General features: G+C 41.5%; 1 protein-coding gene across 7 annotated transcripts in view; it reads left to right on the top strand.

Moving 5' to 3' along the window:
- Positions 1 to 17,618, top strand: part of RARB (retinoic acid receptor beta) — a 323,835-nt gene that overhangs the window by 222,487 nt on the left and 83,730 nt on the right. Inside the window, exons 1-2 of one of the 7 annotated variants that reach the window (XM_063408838.1) lie at positions 8,086 to 8,219; positions 8,340 to 8,426. The exons of 2 other annotated variants lie outside the window; for them this stretch is intronic. Coding sequence is in view for 4 of the 5 variants with exons in the window: in XM_063408820.1 (XP_063264890.1) it covers positions 10,571 to 10,727 (157 nt within the window). In the remaining variant the exon portion in view is untranslated. 4 more of the 7 variants (XM_063408820.1, XM_063408818.1, XM_063408830.1 and 1 more) reach the window with 4 other exon arrangements.

Genomic DNA, 17,618 nt, shown 5'->3' with positions numbered 1-17,618 from the left:
ATTTCTGATAACCAGAAGAACATGAATAGTGCTATGCTAATAGTATATAGTATTTGTGCTTACATTTCATATGTATACACTGAAGTGTAATGCAGTTCTAAAAACAAAATAGGGAAATTGCTGTGATGAAATAAATAGAGATTCCCAAATTCATCAAATTACTTGATGTCAATAATTAGAAAGGACTATTAGAAGAAAACCAACTAGTATTATAAGATTTGCAGGAGTTATTTCAGAGTTTACAATAATCAACCTGTACAATTCTGAATGAAAGCAACACATGGTGAAAAATTCTCTTTTAGATTAATTAAATATTATCTATGCCAGCTGAGGACTCTTTAATTCTTCAGTAATTATCTAGACAGAAGTCAATGAGTGGGCAGAATTTGGGTGAGAAAGACCATTGGTACTTGATAAATGCAGTCTGCATAGGGTCCCCACAGACTAAGCATGAACTATTTGATGAGAAATACATTTTGTGTTTTGCATATGTCACAAAACCTTATGACATAAAATATTATTTAGACCAACATGAAATCCCTGCATTCTATGTTCATTGTACCATCAGTATCCTGTGGTGAGTCAGATAGCTTTGCTTTTACCCTGGTAGCATTCAATTCATTGTTTTCCAAACCATTTTTGTGAACTTACAAAATTATTCTGAATCAGGAGAAGGAAAAGGTGTTTTAAATCATTCCAGATATGTTAACTGGGAAAGGGTTAATCTACCCTCAGGAGTTGCTATGTAACTGAGTCCTGCTGGGAGAGTCAGGGTTTCCAGCCAATGGGACTCACCCCTACAATACAATGCATCTATCTTGTGTTTCTTGCTTGTTCTCAATTATTGGAGTTTTTCCTGAACTGGAATTACACTCCTGCTCCTTTCATACTCTCCCACTGAGTCTTAAATAATTGTATTCCACGCCAAAGTCAGAAAATAACTGTACAATGGTGTGCTTTTATCCCTGAAAATGTTACTTTGGACAACTTTGAGTGGTGTATAGAAAGATCTCTCATGCAGCAAAACTAGGAAACTTTAAGAAGATAAGATTTCCCAAAGAACTTTAGGGTATAACATGTTTTGGATTGCTTTTAATCTTCCTGAAAGCCTTCTCCTACCTCTGTGTTCTCACCTATGCACTCAGTCTTCAGCACATTTTCTTGTACAGAAAGAGCAGAAAAATGTCTCAACCTTAAACCGTTCCTTCCTGCCTAAGGCATATCAAGAAGTGAGTATTGATTTTCCCTGCATCCTGATTAGACTCTCTCCTTAGCTATTCCTCTTCTCTAAGGCCACTCAAGGCTTGAGGGCTGAATCATGAATGCTTTAATTTCTCCTTTAGAAGAGCCAGGTGTGTTTTCTCAGCTCAAGCAGTCTCTGTGGTTGCACCAACATATTTGTGTGGAAGAGGTGGCACTTCTGAGGGTTTTTTTGTTGTTTTTTAATTTTTTTGCCCCCCTGGAGGAGATCCACCCACAGTCCCTTTGAAGGCTACTGATAAGATGAGGGAGAGACTTAAGCCTAGCCTGTAAAAACACTGCTTAGGAATCTGTGCTTTGGCTGTTGGGTTCTGATAGGAAGCAAGAGAGTGGAGTGGTATCTGTCAGCATGTCATTCGAGTCTCAGTAAGTTTTACACTTCACTTAGATCTTTGTGCCTCATTTTTTCCAGTGAGGTTCTGTCTGATAATTTGTGTTGGCAAAGCTCTTAGCCTTTCTTGCATGCTTGTGGACTTCTACCTCCCAGTGACATAATGTTCCTGCATTGTTGAGCCAGCAGAATAGGCTTTATTATCAGTGGTGTGTCCTTCTGCTCTTAGTAAGTCTGTTTAAAAAAAAAACACCACCACACTAACAATTTTTAGACAAATTTAAGACTCCAACAGGTGGACCTTTAACTTTTTAAAGGTTTTAATTAGCATATATGCACCAACTTGTCATTTAAGATGTGACTGGGGATAAGAACTTGCTGTACTTTTAAAGAACACATTTCTCAGGATTGGGAATGTGCCCATGCCTTTCTTGTAAATAAAGCTCCTATAGATTCAGGCTTACTTTACCCATCCAACAATCTTGATAATTCCTTGAAAGAGCTTGGCCACAGCCCTGTCTTTTGGTGTACCATTTGTCATATTTAATGCCAAAGATAGGATGGATGATGGATGCAGTAGGGGTGGGATCTCAAAGCCATTTGGCGAAGGACAGAACACACATTCCTATTCCCGTGTCTCCGTATGAAGTCGAGTAAGTCTGTTTTTCTAATAGTCTGATAACAATACATGGAAGATCAGTGCCCCATGAATGAGAAGCCTGTTCTTGAGAATGCTTGCTCAAAACTGTGACTGGATTGAAAGAAATGGGGTTTCTTTTCGGAGTGATAGCAAGGTCTGTGCAGAACTGTTCAGTCAGAAGAAGGGTCAAGATACCCAAATGAAGAGTTTTTGGTCTAGTTTATGCAAAACCAGTTTGATAGTTTTATAGATCTGTCAAGCCTGATGTGCTGAGGGACCACCACATGCTTAGAGACCACCATGCGTGTCCACCACTATATTTGGACTAAAAGTCCCAAAAGGGCAAAAAATCTGTGATACTGCACAAAGCCTGGGGCAGTATGCTGTTCACCACAATATCAAACTACACCCCAACTCTGTAAGTTGTCTTTGATTAAAGCATGTGTGTCAGTTGTGATTCCCTGAACATGGACATGTGTGGGCATTCAGTCCCTTCTGTGGTCCAATATGGGAGTCTTGCAATCTAAGGGTATGGGAATTTGCAGATCTAGTTAATCATGTGGGGCTAGCTTAGGAACCATGCACATTTTTCTTTGTTGGCTTAAATTGCACAAGTCAAGTAGAATTTGAGGAATGCACCAAAGAACAATTTGGTAAGTGTATTCTAGTAGAGTTTGAAAACCAGGAAACATCTTGTGAACATTTCAGACTGGACGTCATTGATGGTGCCATTGCTTGTTCTGAATGCAAGTGAGGTCCAGCCCAGCCTGACTTTTCCTGAGATCTCATCTATGTTTGAATGTTACATTACTTTCTCACCCTACACTGGTATAACAATGTAGGTGAGAAAGCAGTTGTTCCTTTTTGAAAGAGTGTTACCTGTCACAGCCCAGTTACTCTAGTAAAAAAGGAATATACAGAATCCCTTACCTGCTCAACAGTAGTTACACTATGATAACCTGTATGCTTGTAAAACTGACCCCGTTAGTAAAGTTTACTTTTCAGGCTACATCAATAAAGTTACAGTGATAACAGTGTCCCCACAGGACATGTGCCCTCCCTTAATTCACACATTATTGATGGCACATGTTCTACAGAAGAAACCAGACATCTATTTGCTAAATATATACCTCAGTTTCTGGGTAATTCTACCTCACTTACAGCAAAAATTTACACAGGCTGCTCCCAAACAGAAATCACATCTGCATGACAGAAACAAAGGTGTGAACACTACAGTGTGTTAGGGCAACAGGCAGAGTGGAGGTGTTGGCATGATGACCATCATTACCAGCAGATTTCAGGCAATGTCACCACATTGTCATTGCTGTCATTACCCCTGCTAGCCAGGTAGGTATGCCAACACATTTTTCAGCCACCCTTCATTCTTCTTTCTAAAATACCCGGAGATAGGATGTTGGGCTGTTCTCTCAGAGTTTGATGCAGATTTGGGAACTAGCTAAGTGGGAACTGGATTGTCATGAATACACATGTCAACCTGCTGGGTGTGGATCTATTGCAGTTGATATTTGTGGCGTAATCCAGCCCAGTCTGCACTGGGCTCTATGTGACCAGAGCTCTGGTCAAGTGTGTTTCAACCATCTCAAGCCTCTGCCATCCCTCTATATGGCTTGCCCATGTCAGCAGTGCAGGAGCACAAGCCTTTAATGCTGCTTAAGTCTGGCTTAAATGAAATAGGGCTTGGGTAATGTTTAGTCTTTGTTAGGATATATGTATGTATTGAGCTGGAGTTCCAGTCACTGCTTGGTAACTTTGGTCTTTTTCTGGAAGAAAGCCATAAGGGCTAACTTTTCATCAAGAGTTTAAGCTGCAATTAACCTGTAGAAGGAGTAGAAGAACCTGTAGAACCTGTAGAAGAAGTACAGTTGTCCAAATTTTTATTCAGCTAGGGCAGTAAGATGCCTATGTTTGGAACTCCCATTTATTCTGCATGTTCTCGGATTATTTATTTATACATTCTGAGACACCTTTCAGGATATCAGAACATCAGGAAATATGATCCTTTTGTTAGGTAACTTTCCTTTTTCTACCTCCTTAAAAAAGGCAGAAACAAAGTAGTTACTTGAACAGCCTTTTTGAACCTCTGTTTTAGTTTTAATGGAGCTCTGTGCTCTTTTGCCTTCAGCCAATCATAAGCATATTCAGCATACAGGAAACTTTATTGTTACTAGTAGTATTCTCCACAGTTGAATATTAAACATTTCTACTTGCTCTTCTGCTCTTTCATACATCTTGATTCTACTTAGATTTTATAGATCTCCCAACCTTCATTCTCCTTGGATTATATAATTCAATGTGTCGGTGCCATGCATGGCACTTCAGTTACCTCAGCATTTCCATTATAATTCTATGTTTTGAGGGATTTATAGGCTAGCAGTAAAAATCTCTTTCTTGGCTAAACCTTGAAACAGCAGTTTCTAGTCATTTAAAAAGAAAACAAAATGAAACAAACCTTTTTTTTCCTTACTTCTGTTTTTTTCTGGCAATCATTTAGCAGCGGTGTTTGCACTGCAGGACCCTCATAAACAGCAAGTGTAGATTCAATATGTAGCCAGTGTTTAATCTAATAATGTTCTTTTCTTTTTATATCCTTCAAAAATGCATGTGGTCCCCTCTTCATGCATATGATGTCATTGCCTCTTTGCCAACCTTTCAGGAGCCTGCAGCCATCAGCCTTAGGGGCCTCAAAAAGGTGTAGTTTGGTCTCTCCTTTTTTTGCAGCATGGATGAGTTTTACAGTGGTTTTTTGTTTATTTGTTTTTTAAAGGTTATCTTTTTTTATCTCAAAGCCTAATAACTTACTATCTACCTCTGTGTCATAGAGCTACAAATTTATCACAATCCAAAAAGACATTGGCTATATATGACTATCTAGAATATCAGAGCTATTACCAAAAAAAATTTGGAAGGGATATTAAATCTCATGCTTTAATGCTTAAGTGATTTACTGTTAGAGAATAGGCTATTAGAGCACCTATGGGTGAGTTATACTTCACCAATCACTAGGGATTCCTGTATTTTCCCTAGAAAGATCTAGTAGCAGTCACTCTTAGGAATGGATTGCTGAGCCAGATACACTTCCAGTTTTATCATGTAGGGCAGTTCTCTCCCCTTGGCTCCAAGCCAAAGGACTGTATGGAGTCTAAGAAACATGGTCGTATGCTCAAGTTTGTGGAGATGAATTATTTTTATAGCCTGTAAGTTAAGCAATCAGCTTTAAAGGCATCTTTACAAATACATATCCACTGATTAAAACAGACAAAAAGCCTTTATCAGTAAGTGATTCGCAGACTGGTTGCACGCCTCAGTTCTGGGTCTGGAGATGACTAACTCTGCTTTTTCCATCTAAAATAAAATACTGCTCTGCACTGAATTGTCTTTCGCCAGTTGCTGTTATATTTCAGGCCTGAAATAATTCTTCCTGTAAGTGCAAATTCCTGTTTCGATCATTGCAAGCTGTGCATGGTAGTGCATAGCAGACTGAAGAAACTCCTTTTTTTACTTAATTTCATTGTATTTCATGGTTTTTTCCATGTCATTTGTGCTATTTCATGCCAGTAATTTTAGTTTTACTTTCTTCAGGGCAATTTTTGCTCACAATTGATACCCATTTCCTAGGACTACCTTAGAGTTTTAAATATTCAGCCATTCTCTTGTGACCTAGTGATTTTCTTCCCCATAATCTTTTGACATCATTCATGTGCTTGAGACATGAAGAAAGCATCCTTCAACACTGAAAACTACATGTAGTGAAGAGGGAATTCAGGTTTTCAGATTTTTCCGATTTGTATCACCAGTTGGAGGGAAGGGCAAAAAAAATTGCCAAGGCAGGCAAGTACTGTTTCATATTAACATCTATCGTCAATGAAGAGGTAAAAATCAAAGCCCCTGTGTGTGAGGCAGGGTTAGTGAACTGCCAGTGATTCTCCCAGCAACTGACACAAAGGAATCTGTGAGTATCAAAGCTGAGGCAGCAAGCTTAGTGTCAGCTCTTGCCTAGGGAGTAGAAGAAAACATCACTTTGTCTCTGCTTTCACTGCTTAAACACACACATCATTCACTAGTAACCATTTACTCTGCTGTCAAAACTGTTTCAAGAGAGTGCTACATTTGATTAATAGTAAAATGCATACACAAGAAAAAAAGTCTGCTTCCCCTGAGGTACTTAGTTGGGGAGAATTTCTGCATGCACTTGTTAATTTTTCCATCCTATAAATATGCCTGTAATGTTCCAGAAGTGCTCTGTTGCTTCTAGTAAAGTCATTTTTATTAGAGAGCCTGGTGCACTCATCCTAATTCTAGTTAATGCTCTCTCTCTCAATGAAGCACATTATGGCATCCTCAGCCTCTTGTACTAACAAAAAAGTGACCAGCACAACCATGTGTGCAGTACATGATTCATAGTGCTGCTTTCTGAATTGTCCAGTGGGTAATTGCAGTACAAAAACCAGAGAAACAGATGTAGACCCTAAACCTTGGCTGTAAATTTTTGTTTTATGATTATGGGTTTCAAATGTGCTATGTCACACTGACAAATATACAGTAACACCAGAGGAAATAGATTTTTGACTTGAACTTGTGCTTTTTATTTCACTTATAGCTAAGAATATGTTTATTGTAAAGTTTCTGCTATCACAGTCTGAGAGAAAACAGATTAAAGCACTGATGTGAAACCACAATTTCTTTGCATGGACAAAGTCAAAGATATTGGAGAGTTGTTGCCTCCTCACACCTCTACGGGTGCTGGGTAGGCATTTAAAATACGTGGCAATACTTAAGGTTTCATTACATTTGAACTAGAGGACTATTAGTTAGCACAATAAATACAATTAGTCCCGAGCTAAATTAGAAAATACTCCCCATTTTATGAGTGTAGCTTTTCCTGATACTCTGTTGAAGAAAAACAACTGTCGTGCTATCCCAAAGTGAAATAAGAGATTCATAGGTTACAGTATTGTAGAAATGGTGTGTGAGCAAAGCATTGAGCTATTTGAGGAATTTTTAAATTACATGTACATTTAATAATAAATATAAGTATTGTGCAACTATTTCGTGTAACAAAGCATGACAAGCTACCTGGCTCATTTTGATACAGTGAGAAAAAGCAGTCTTTTTTCCAATTTGTACACAGTTAAGCGTCACTTCCCAACATTTACTTTCAGAAGCTGCCACTCTACATTTTGAGGTACAACCAACAGGTATTATTTTTGAATATGGTATTATATGACTGCTAATGGGATAAACATAACTGGTTTTCTGATTTGTCTGATTGTGTTTACTTTTAACTCACATAGGCAACATGTTTTCCTTGGCATGAGCTTAAACTGTTCCAAGTCCCCACAAAAAGCTGTTTTCTCCCTAATTTGGAGACTGAAAAAAATACTGTGTTTTGTGTCATCCTTTCCAGTTATTTTTGTGGTGATACATTACGTATTCCAAATTTCTCGTGCATCCTGTGTTGTCTGGTTAGAAAATAACTGTCTGTTAATTTAGCTTTGCTATTCCAAACAAAACTGTAGCAATGTAGCCAGCCAAGATTTTTTTTAAAAAAAAAGTTTAGCCACTTTTCCACTTGGCTATTTTAATGCAACAAACACTGTTTTGCTGTGCTGAAATAGTTTAAACAAGCCTTCCCTGAAGGATGGCTTTTTCAGTAAGCGTATGCTGTGCATAAATTTTAGATTAGAGAGGGTCAGGGGCTTCTTCAACTGCAGGAGTTCAGGCTGGGGGAGGACACCCCAAAGGGCTGAGAAAGTCCTTAAAAAGTCCTTTAAAAAGAAGCTGTTAAACTCCAGCATTTGTAACTCTTCTGCCTGAAGGGCAGAGGGAAAGAGGCTGCCTGCTGCAGGGACAACTACAGCTCTCCCATTGAGGGGGAAAGGAGGCTAAGAAAAGCTTTTGTTTTAATCTCTTCAAAAGGATTTGCTTCCAGATTGCAGCAGGTCTTTTTGCTGGCCGCTGGTTTTCAATGTGGGTATATCAGTTTCAGGGAACAAGTGCGTGTGCTGTGTGGGGGATTTGTTTTGTGGTTTGGGGTTTTTTTTTAAAGTCTTGAATCTGTGTGAAAAGTTTTGTTAATACAATCTGCAGGCATTGTCAGAGAGCTTTCGGTTCATCAAAGGACTTTTTGTGGAGAGGGGACACCACATCCATTAAAGTGGCTGCGCAGGTCCCAGGGTGAGTCTCTCTCCAGCATTTCTTTACGGTCGCCAGTGGTGTGCCACGCCTGCTCAGCGTGCCCCTCTCTGCCCGACTCCTAGCTCGGGCTTTGCAAGAAATGGGCAATAATCAACTAGTTTCTGCACCTGAGCTTGCCTCTTGTGTGCCTTGCTCCTGGATGATGCTCACTGCTGAGGTTGAGGTGGCTTGGCTCATTCACTTAAAATTAAAGCGTGCATGTGGTTTTTGAGCTCATGTCCTTCCCACTGGGGCGGAGGGAGTGTTTCCAGGCTGTTGTTTTTAATTTTAAAATTGTCCATAGGAATAAAAATTGTGGAAGCCCCCATGGAGTCTTTCTCGGTGAGCGAGATTTTGGAGGAGGTAGTTACCTACCTCAAAAGCACCGAGCTCTCTGCTGGCTTCATGCAAGTGGTGGGCCGGCACAGGGCTGGCTGTGGCATCGTGGGCACAGGCTTGGGGAGCCTTGACACCTAGACCGGCCATGAGGGAGGGCTATCGGCAGCGTGGTTTAGCACAGAGTGGGTGGGAGCAGCCCCTCGCCTTCAGAGTGGCTGTGAGAGCTTGGCCGGGGCTGCCTGCCCCAGGGAGGTCTCCCCGCTCAGCACCGTGGGCTGGGTCCTGTCCCCCGGGGATTAGCCCGTGGCCTTTCTCCCCTCCCGGGGAGCTGGGGCTCATTAGCCCTCTGAAAGCTGATACAGCCCCTCCGGGGCCGCACCAGCGGCCACAGCCCCTCTCTGCTAATCAGAGACAGGCAGGACCCGGCGGCGGCGGGGCTGGGGAGGGAGAGGAGGGGATGCGTGGCTGCTTCCTGCCCTGGGCTCAGCGGTGGGAACAGACCCTCCCGGGCAGTGCCAAATCTGACCCATCGGGGAAGCCAGGGAGCGCTGGGTGGCCTAGGAGCCAGGGTGAGGGGTGGATGGTGCGGAGAGATGGGGCCCGATCCGCCCCACTACACCTCTCCCAGGAGGGACGGGCCCCTGCGATTCCCCGCCGGGAGCGGGGCTGGCACCGGCTGCGGTCCCCGCGGGTGGCACTGAGCGGGGTCCCCGCGGGTGGCACTGAGCGGGGTCCCCGCTGGCGTGTGCCGGGGCAGCGGCAGGATGAGGCTGCTCCCAGCGCAGCCCGCCAGCCCAGCAGCTGGGGCGAAGCCCGCGTCCCTGGCTGTGGAACAGCGGCAGCGCCTGCGCCTCGCTCGTGGCCTCTCCGGGGAGGAAAGGAATGTGCGTGTGTGAGGGAGGGGGGCACAGAACTTTCAGCAAATTGAGCTGGAATTTTCAAATTCTCCGTTCCCTGCGACCGCTGAAAACATCGCTGTTTTACTTCCCACCCCCTTCCCCTCCTCCTCGTTGTTGTGTTTGGCTCTTTTTTTTCTTTCTTTCTTTCTTTTATTTTTTTTTTTAATTACTTTATTATTTTGGATCTTTCTGTAAGTTGCGCTCCCCGTCCGCACCCGCCCGCTCGGCGGCCGCGGGGCGACTCCGGCAGGGCTGGGGCTCGCCTTTGCCTGCCCGCCCGCCTGCCTGGCTTTTTTGCAGGGCTGCTGGGAGTTGTGAAGGCGTGTGAGAATCCTGGGAGCTGGTGATGTCAGACCGCTTGGGTCATTTGAAGGTTAGCAGCCTGGGAAGGGTTCACGGAAAGTTCACTCGCATATATTAGGCAATTCAATCTTTCATTCCCTGTGACACAAGTAGTAGGAAGTGAGCTGTTCAGAGGCAGAAGCATCTATTCGCGGCCGAGGGGGATCCCGAGCCTCCACCGGAGCTGTTTTATCCCGGGGAGGTGGGCGATCGGCGCGGCGTGGGACGCGGCACACACCCGGCGAGCGCCCCAGGAGCTGGACTGACTCTCAAGAAATTTTGGGGGGAAATTGATGGTAGCTAAAACTTGGAATGCGGCTCGCATCCCCCCATCTTGCTGGATTGGCTGGGCAGCCTGGAAAATGGTAAATGATCATTTGGATCAATTACAGGCTTTTAGCCGTGTTGTCTGTCATAATTCATGATTCTGGTCTGGGAAAAAGACCAACAGCCTACGTGCCAAAAAAGGGGCAGAGTTTGATGGAGTTGGGTGTACTTTTATGTGCCATTTTCCTCCACACCTAGAGGAAAGCACTTTTGCAGGCATTCTGTGCAGGGGGAATCATGTTTGACTGTATGGACGTTCTAGCAGTGAGCCCTGCTCAGATGCTGGATTTCTACACTGCGAGTCCGTCTTCCTGCATGCTCCAGGAGAAGGCTCTCAAAGCATGCTTCAGTGGATTGGCACAAACAGAGTGGCAACACCGGCACAGTGCTCAATGTAGGTCCCAACTGTTATTTTTCCACTTTAAAGCAATTACTATTATTATAATTGTTGTTGTTATTGTTTTTTGTTTTTTTTTTTACTTGCATGTATTTAAAAAAGAAAGACTGGTAATTAAGCAAGAGGTAATGAGGGGTGGGGTGAGTTTTTGTGCAAAATGTAGTTTGCAAGCTTTTTTTTTCCTTTTGGCAAGAAAGGAAAAGGGAATGAAGCACCGGACTTCTTTCTGTTTATCCCTTCTCATGTGGCATATTGATCCTAACAACAGTTGTGGAGCCAAACAGGAACACATAAAATCGTAATGTAATACAGCAAATACTTGCAAAACTCCAACCAGTGAAAGACAAATTTACATAACATCTCTGTGGTAGCTTCCCCCCCTTCCCCCCCCCCCCGCCCCAATCTAATTTTGTAGCACATTTGCTAATCAGGATGCATGTTGTCTTGAAGTGCATTTTAGCAGAGCAGTCAAGTAATTAAAATGTTGATCTCTACAGTTCTTGCAAAGATGTGGAATTGCAGTGGGTAGGTGCCATTCCAAAAATCAGGCGGTAGTTATAAGTTTCCAAAGAAAAGGCAATATTTCTTTGTACTGACCTTGCTGCCACCTTTCTTCTTCACTTTGTTGCTCTAAGAAGTTGCTGTTTTGCTAGAAAACTACTTACTGTGAACACCCTTTGAGTTTAACCATCAATTATTTCCATACCTTGAGACTCAGACAGCGATGCACTGTTAACAGAGGAGTGAGAGTTAGTGGTAGGACACTTCTGAAAATGTGTCACTATGTTATAGGGTCTTGATTTGTTGCTGAAATATATAGATGATAAACAATAGCAGTATTTTAACACCCTAGTTTCAAGTTTGAGAAATGACAAAAAGTGCCAGAAAACATCACCTTATACTATGCTTAAAAGCTTGCAGGATGCTTCACTGCTCTGACGGTGATTTAGATAAATGACTTGGCTATCTATCAAAATGTTTTTAGCACGCTCTCAGACACTTCAATACACCATTAACTGGATAATGCTGTTGGAAATTTCTGTTTTGTGGTATGTTAAAAAGTTAACTAGGAATTAGAAGAGTTATCCCTCCGATGTTTTAAAGGGGTGGAGTAGGTAATTGAAAAATAAATTTAAGAGTGTTTGGTGAAATAGTGTGTTTCACTCGGCTCAGAAGTTTTCAGACACCATATGACATTTGTGTGGGTTGAGTAATGAAAACAGAATTGTAAAAATCAGTGACTAGTAGCCTACAACACTGCAAATGTTTTGATGTCTTTGCAATTAAAAGGAGTCTGTGAAGTTCAGCATGGGATATTTCTTTTCTTTGCTCTGTTTCAAAATGCTTCAAACAAAATACGAAACAAAGCTTTTACTTCAAAATAGTGTTACTAGCTATGGGAGAGCTTCAGCTAGCAAAAACAAAAATCCAAACCAGATGTTTTACTAAAAATGCGTTTTCCTCCTTTCATGGTTTAAACTTTAGTATAACTTCAGTGGTTATATTGCGGAAACTTGGAATTAAATAAACTTTCCTGGAGTAGGAGCATATATACTGTCTTTAAAAGCTTACACTTGCAAAATATTCTTTAAATAACTCCTGGCTTTAAAATGTCCTGCTCTTTCTCTTGTATGTTGTTAATACTTAGAAGCAGGATTCTTAAAAACAAAATATATGATGTTTGTTCTTGGGCAAGTTAAACACAGGATTACCCTTATCAGTATGGAATGAGTGGTAAATATGTCATTTGCCTAGGGCCTGTGATAAGAGACAAGTGTTGATAACAGAAAAGTTTAGCTAATCAAAGAAACTCATATTAACAAGAGTAAATAAAAATACAGCAAAATGCGTTCAGGAACCCAGCCTTGTAACTTTGTAAGCAGTAGGATTAATCTTCACTGCATGGGAATTTAAAATCGGGCCGAAACCTGAATCATAATACGGTGGCTGTAATTTGAACTGTGAAAGTTAATGGTATAGAAATGTGGAAAAACAATTTAGTTAGAGTCCAAATTTAAATTTCTGTTTGAAATCTTAGAGAAAATTTTGTTTTCAGTTTTGAAGAAAGTGTAAGCAGTTTATGCATGAGTAAATAGATAAACAGATTATGAAACACTAAAATTCTCTGAAAGTGTAAGATTTTTATCTTGCATCTCATGAAAATATGACAGAACTAGAATTTTTGTGATCCAGAAAGCTTTTAATAGTTTAAAGGTTGCTCCAGTGCTTATAAATACAAGGATAGCAATGTTTAATTCTAAATAGCATTTCCTGATTCTCCAGTTTTAAGAAGACCTCTGTGATCTGATGTAATGTAATAATAATCAAATTTTGTAATAGTTAGAAGCATTATAGGGTTTTTTTGGTCTAATTTGTTGTTTAATTTTGGCTCTGCAAAAAAAAAAAACAAAAAAAAAAAAACAACCAAAACCCAAACACCTAGTACACCTGCAGCCACTGCCTTAGGCCTTAGAAATATCGCTTTGATAGAGACGTGATTGTAGAGTAAAAGGTAAATGGTTGTTGAGGGAATAGTACATGGATAGTGCAAACTCAGAGCAGGCCAGTAACAATCCCAGACGGTATCAGGGGTTCAGCTGAAATGCTGGCAAAATTGGCCATTGCAGGGTTTAGGGCAGAATGCTGTAGGTCTCCAACTTCAGCACATCTTCCGTACGTTAATCCTGTTACAATTCACTAAGCTAGTGCACTCCTGCAGCATCATGAATTTTCTAGTCCATGAGGATCTGCAAAGTAAAAATAGAGGATAAGATGCAACCCAAACATGACCTTAACTTGTGTGGTATTTTTTTGCTCTCCCTTGTGGGAAGAAAAACCTGCCTTGGGTTTGCAACGCAACTGTTAGCCACTGCATATTGCACAGTGTGTTACAAGAACGCAAAACCCCCCCCGATTTTGCACTCAGTTTATGGTTTATGTGATTCTAGTTATATTGTTGTAGATTTTAAATGAGATTATTTGTTTGCAAAGCAAATTCTGGACTCAGAAATGAGACTAGAACCAACTGCACTTCTAATCGTAATTTTTTCTCATGTCTTTTGTCGTAAGATAAAAATCAGGTTGGAGTAATTAAATTAGACAAGGATAGTTCTTAAGAGGACAAAAGAGTTAAGATTGCAAGAATGAGTAATTTATGGTTTCTTAAGTAAGTTAGAATGTTCTGCTCCCTTGTAGTGCAGTGACAACAAATACTGAGAGAAAACCAGTAACTTTTGGTGAAACATGAGCTAACTAAATACTGCGGAAGTGGGAACAGGACAGGTCCTGATAGAGGAGCTGCAAAGAATGGAGATCTGACCATGGAAAAACCTATTAAAAAAAGTCTTCATTAGTCTTCATTAATTAAACAGGCAAAAAACCAAATGAGCAGGCCCAAAACAAGAGTAAGTTTGTTTGGCATTATGTAGTGTTTCAGCTAATTATGTCAAGTAGATGACTACTGCCTACTGCATTTCCTTAGGGTCACAAGCACAAAAAATTTGATGAAGTCAAAAGTTATGGACATGGCAGCAGAACACACTGGGATGTTGAGGCTCACGTAGTATACAGTTCTTATTTCAGTTTGGTAGGAAGTGTTTGCCTAGAGAGGAGCTAGCGGGTATTAACTTTCAGAAAGTTCATGAAGATGGGACTCCCGAAAGCATGCGTTTTCCTTCAAAATTCTGGATTATTGCGATGTTTGGGTCATGTTCCCGTTCCCTGCCAGCACTGGAAACATCTGTGTTCCACAAAAAAAAAAAAAAAAGGAAAAAGAAAAAAAAAAGCTCACTACTTTATTTTCTTTCATCTTTCTGAATTAAAAAACAAACATTTTGAACTGAAGGACTTGTAATCTGCATTCCCAAGTATCAAATTGCTGCAGGTGTGTTTGCTAGTGCCCAGAAGGCAAGATCTGTTTGAACCAGGTTATTTTCTTTGAAGTTCATCTATAAACTTTACAGCTAAATGGCTAGGACTGATTCGCTTAAGGATAGAGTCTTTGTTTAAATTTTTATACGTCTAGCTTAATGCTCTGAAATATGTGATGAAAAAAATGTTTGTTTCTGATTCACTTCGTTGAAAAAAAAAATCGTGTGGGGATATTTTTCTTCCAAAATAACTGAAAGGGGAAAAATATTCTCCACGTAGACTGTGATGGAGTTAGTCTGATTCGGCTGCTGGCACAGGAAAACTCTAATGGACACACACCACTGTCAAAAACTCCTGCAGACAAAAATGATGAGAAGCTTTCGCTGGTGAAGTCAGGGTGGGATAAGCTTGAAGGAAAAGCAATGTATCTTTGGGTGACTCCCTGCTTGCCTAATGAGTCTGTGCAGCAAAGGTGCAACTTGTCAGAACAAAGCCAGGCTTCTGAGGCGATGCCTTGGAGAGGGTTACGGTGAAGTTAAGGAGTTGAAAGAGGGAGATAGTGTTTCAGACAGCGAAGTTAGTCATCCTCACATCCAGTTAAATCCCTCCTTGCTGCTGAGCGGTTTTTGTTAACCGTGTGCGCGTCACGCCAGCCCCGCGGCGCGGCCGAGCCCGGGGCCTTTGCTCGGGGGAGCGAGGCGTCCCACTCCCCGAAACACGCCAGGCCACTGGTTTTGCTCAGGTCTAATTTATATAGCGCCCTTTACGCAGCCGATGAAGTGCGGCTGTGTTACACAGGCAGCATTTAGGTTTGGGAGCGGGGCTGTGAAAGGGACATTGTGCTCGGAAGGACTGCTGTCTGCCGCGGTCGGCCACGCCATGCCCCGTCCTATTGAGACCTCAAAAGCAGAGCACAGCTGTGATGAGTTTCCAGATCTGTTTGGCCGTGGGGACCGGCCGTGGTATGCGTGCGAGCCGGGGGGGAACATCCCTCTCCCCTCGCAGTTTCTGCCTGGGGGGCTGGCAGCAGCTTCTGAGCAGTGAATTTACAGGGGCGGGCGGCCGGGGCCAAATTAGTTGTGGTTTCAGAGGGCTTTCCAGAGCTTTGCTAGGCTGTAGCACGCAGCCCCATGAGGAAGGATATCAGTTGATGTATAAAATGGCCAAGGAACTTCGGTAAATAGACTTTACCCTTCAAATCCAGAGGTCCTGGCAGCGGCTGTGCAGGAGGGTGGGGTTGTACTTTTCCCCTTCCTGTACTTGGACACTTTTGATTATCCAGACTTTCTGGGGCTGAGCAGGGCTGCCTAATAACAAAGCCTGCATAATATAATTGCCTAAATAGGCCTATTGTCCTTTTCAAGTCACTGTGCTGTGAAATCTTTCAACTTTTTTGCTGAAAATGTTGCATCTAACGTTTAGACGGCTTAGTGGCTGCAGCGAGGAGGGTATCCCCTACCCTCATTTCTCATTGCTGAGTGGTTGAGAAGCTGATTATATTCCTGCCCCCTATTGATGTTTACTCCTTTTGGGAGGCAAATATTTTAGCCCCTTCTGGCAGGGTAAACTGCCAAAAGTAATAGGCCTGGAAATACAAAGCTATGATTGATTTTGACCTTTGCTCATGTGCATGAAGTCTGTCCCCATGCACTGTGACCCATGCCACTTCTTACTGAAATCCAAACCCTTTCAAACCAAACGGAACCACGAAAATACAAGCTGCAAAATGCTCAAAACTGTTCTAAAGTAACAGAATAATAATTTTCTCTGTGCTTCAGGAAAAGTATAGACAGGAGGGTAACAAAACTGGATTTTCTAGCAGGCAAACCAGGAGTAATGTCTTACTGCTGCCACCTTTTTATGAGAACCATATTCCAGGTATGAATGAAACAAACTGATGTAATGTGGAAATGATTCTGTGCAGTTTTTTGGTCACAGTAATCCTAGCTGTTTCTCCTGTTTGTAATCTGTAAGCAACTTGCATCCAAAACCATGGATTTTAAACTGTCTTTTAAAAAATAATCGAAGGTCTGGGATTTTATTAATTTGTCGTTGCATGAGCAAATGTGTTTCAAAAGTTAAGAATGTCAGGAACAGTAGCCTAAAGTTAGCATCCTAAATCCACATTTCATGGCTTCATTTCCAAATATGCTGAGCATCTAGGAGCTCCCTCAGCACTTTTTAAAACAGGCCATATATTTGAATGATCAAATACTATTTAAAACCTTCATTTAATATTAAAAATGTTTACAGGAGTGTTCCACTTCCTCCAAACTACATGAAAAAGTAATTCAATGACAGCGTTCACAACATCAAGAGTGAAAATAGAGACACTTATATGAAAAAGTAGGACTTGCTTATAAAAATATGTTACTCTTTTTCCATAAATTTACAAATCGACTGAGTTTTTTTCCTTGTATTTTGTCTGACTCACAGGTTTTTCCAATGCTCTCTTTGCTTCTCTGCAATAAAGTCTGCTCAGCAGATATTAATTGCAGTATAGATTTTAATAGCTAGATTATCTCCTTCATACACTCATTATCATTTGCAGCTGCTCAGGATTGCTTTCCTAGCGGCAGCAAATTAATATGACTTTGGTCACTGTGCATTTTGCTTATTTGGGGGGGAAGGAGGAGGGGAAATCTAGCTTTCTTCAGCTCATTTTAGTAATCTGAATAGGAGCGTAGAACTTGCATCATGTGACAGGGCAGCTCACCAGCATGGGGTCCCTGTGTGAGAACCTCCCTTGTACATGACAATCTGATAAGGATATCATGTGGTTTAGAAACACATTCCCACAATGTTCACTTCTTTGTCCCTTTATTTGGGAGTGGGTAGGAAAAAAACTTTTAACAAACTAGTGCTAGCCCTGTATAACTGACCCCACTTTCTTTTAGTGTTCGGTTTGAGCCTTGCAGCTTCTTCAAATACTTGTGTTAAGAGAGATGGAAATATAATCCAGCAAGTCTGTGTTGAAGAATCCTAGACACAAAGTATATAATATACCTTCTGTTCCTC

Source organism: Prinia subflava, chromosome 1 (genome assembly GCF_021018805.1).
Source record: "Prinia subflava isolate CZ2003 ecotype Zambia chromosome 1, Cam_Psub_1.2, whole genome shotgun sequence".
Classification (NCBI taxonomy): domain Eukaryota; kingdom Metazoa; phylum Chordata; class Aves; order Passeriformes; family Cisticolidae; genus Prinia; species Prinia subflava.
The sequence above is the reverse complement of the archived record's forward strand: the minus strand, read 5'-3'. Positions and strand labels throughout refer to the sequence as shown.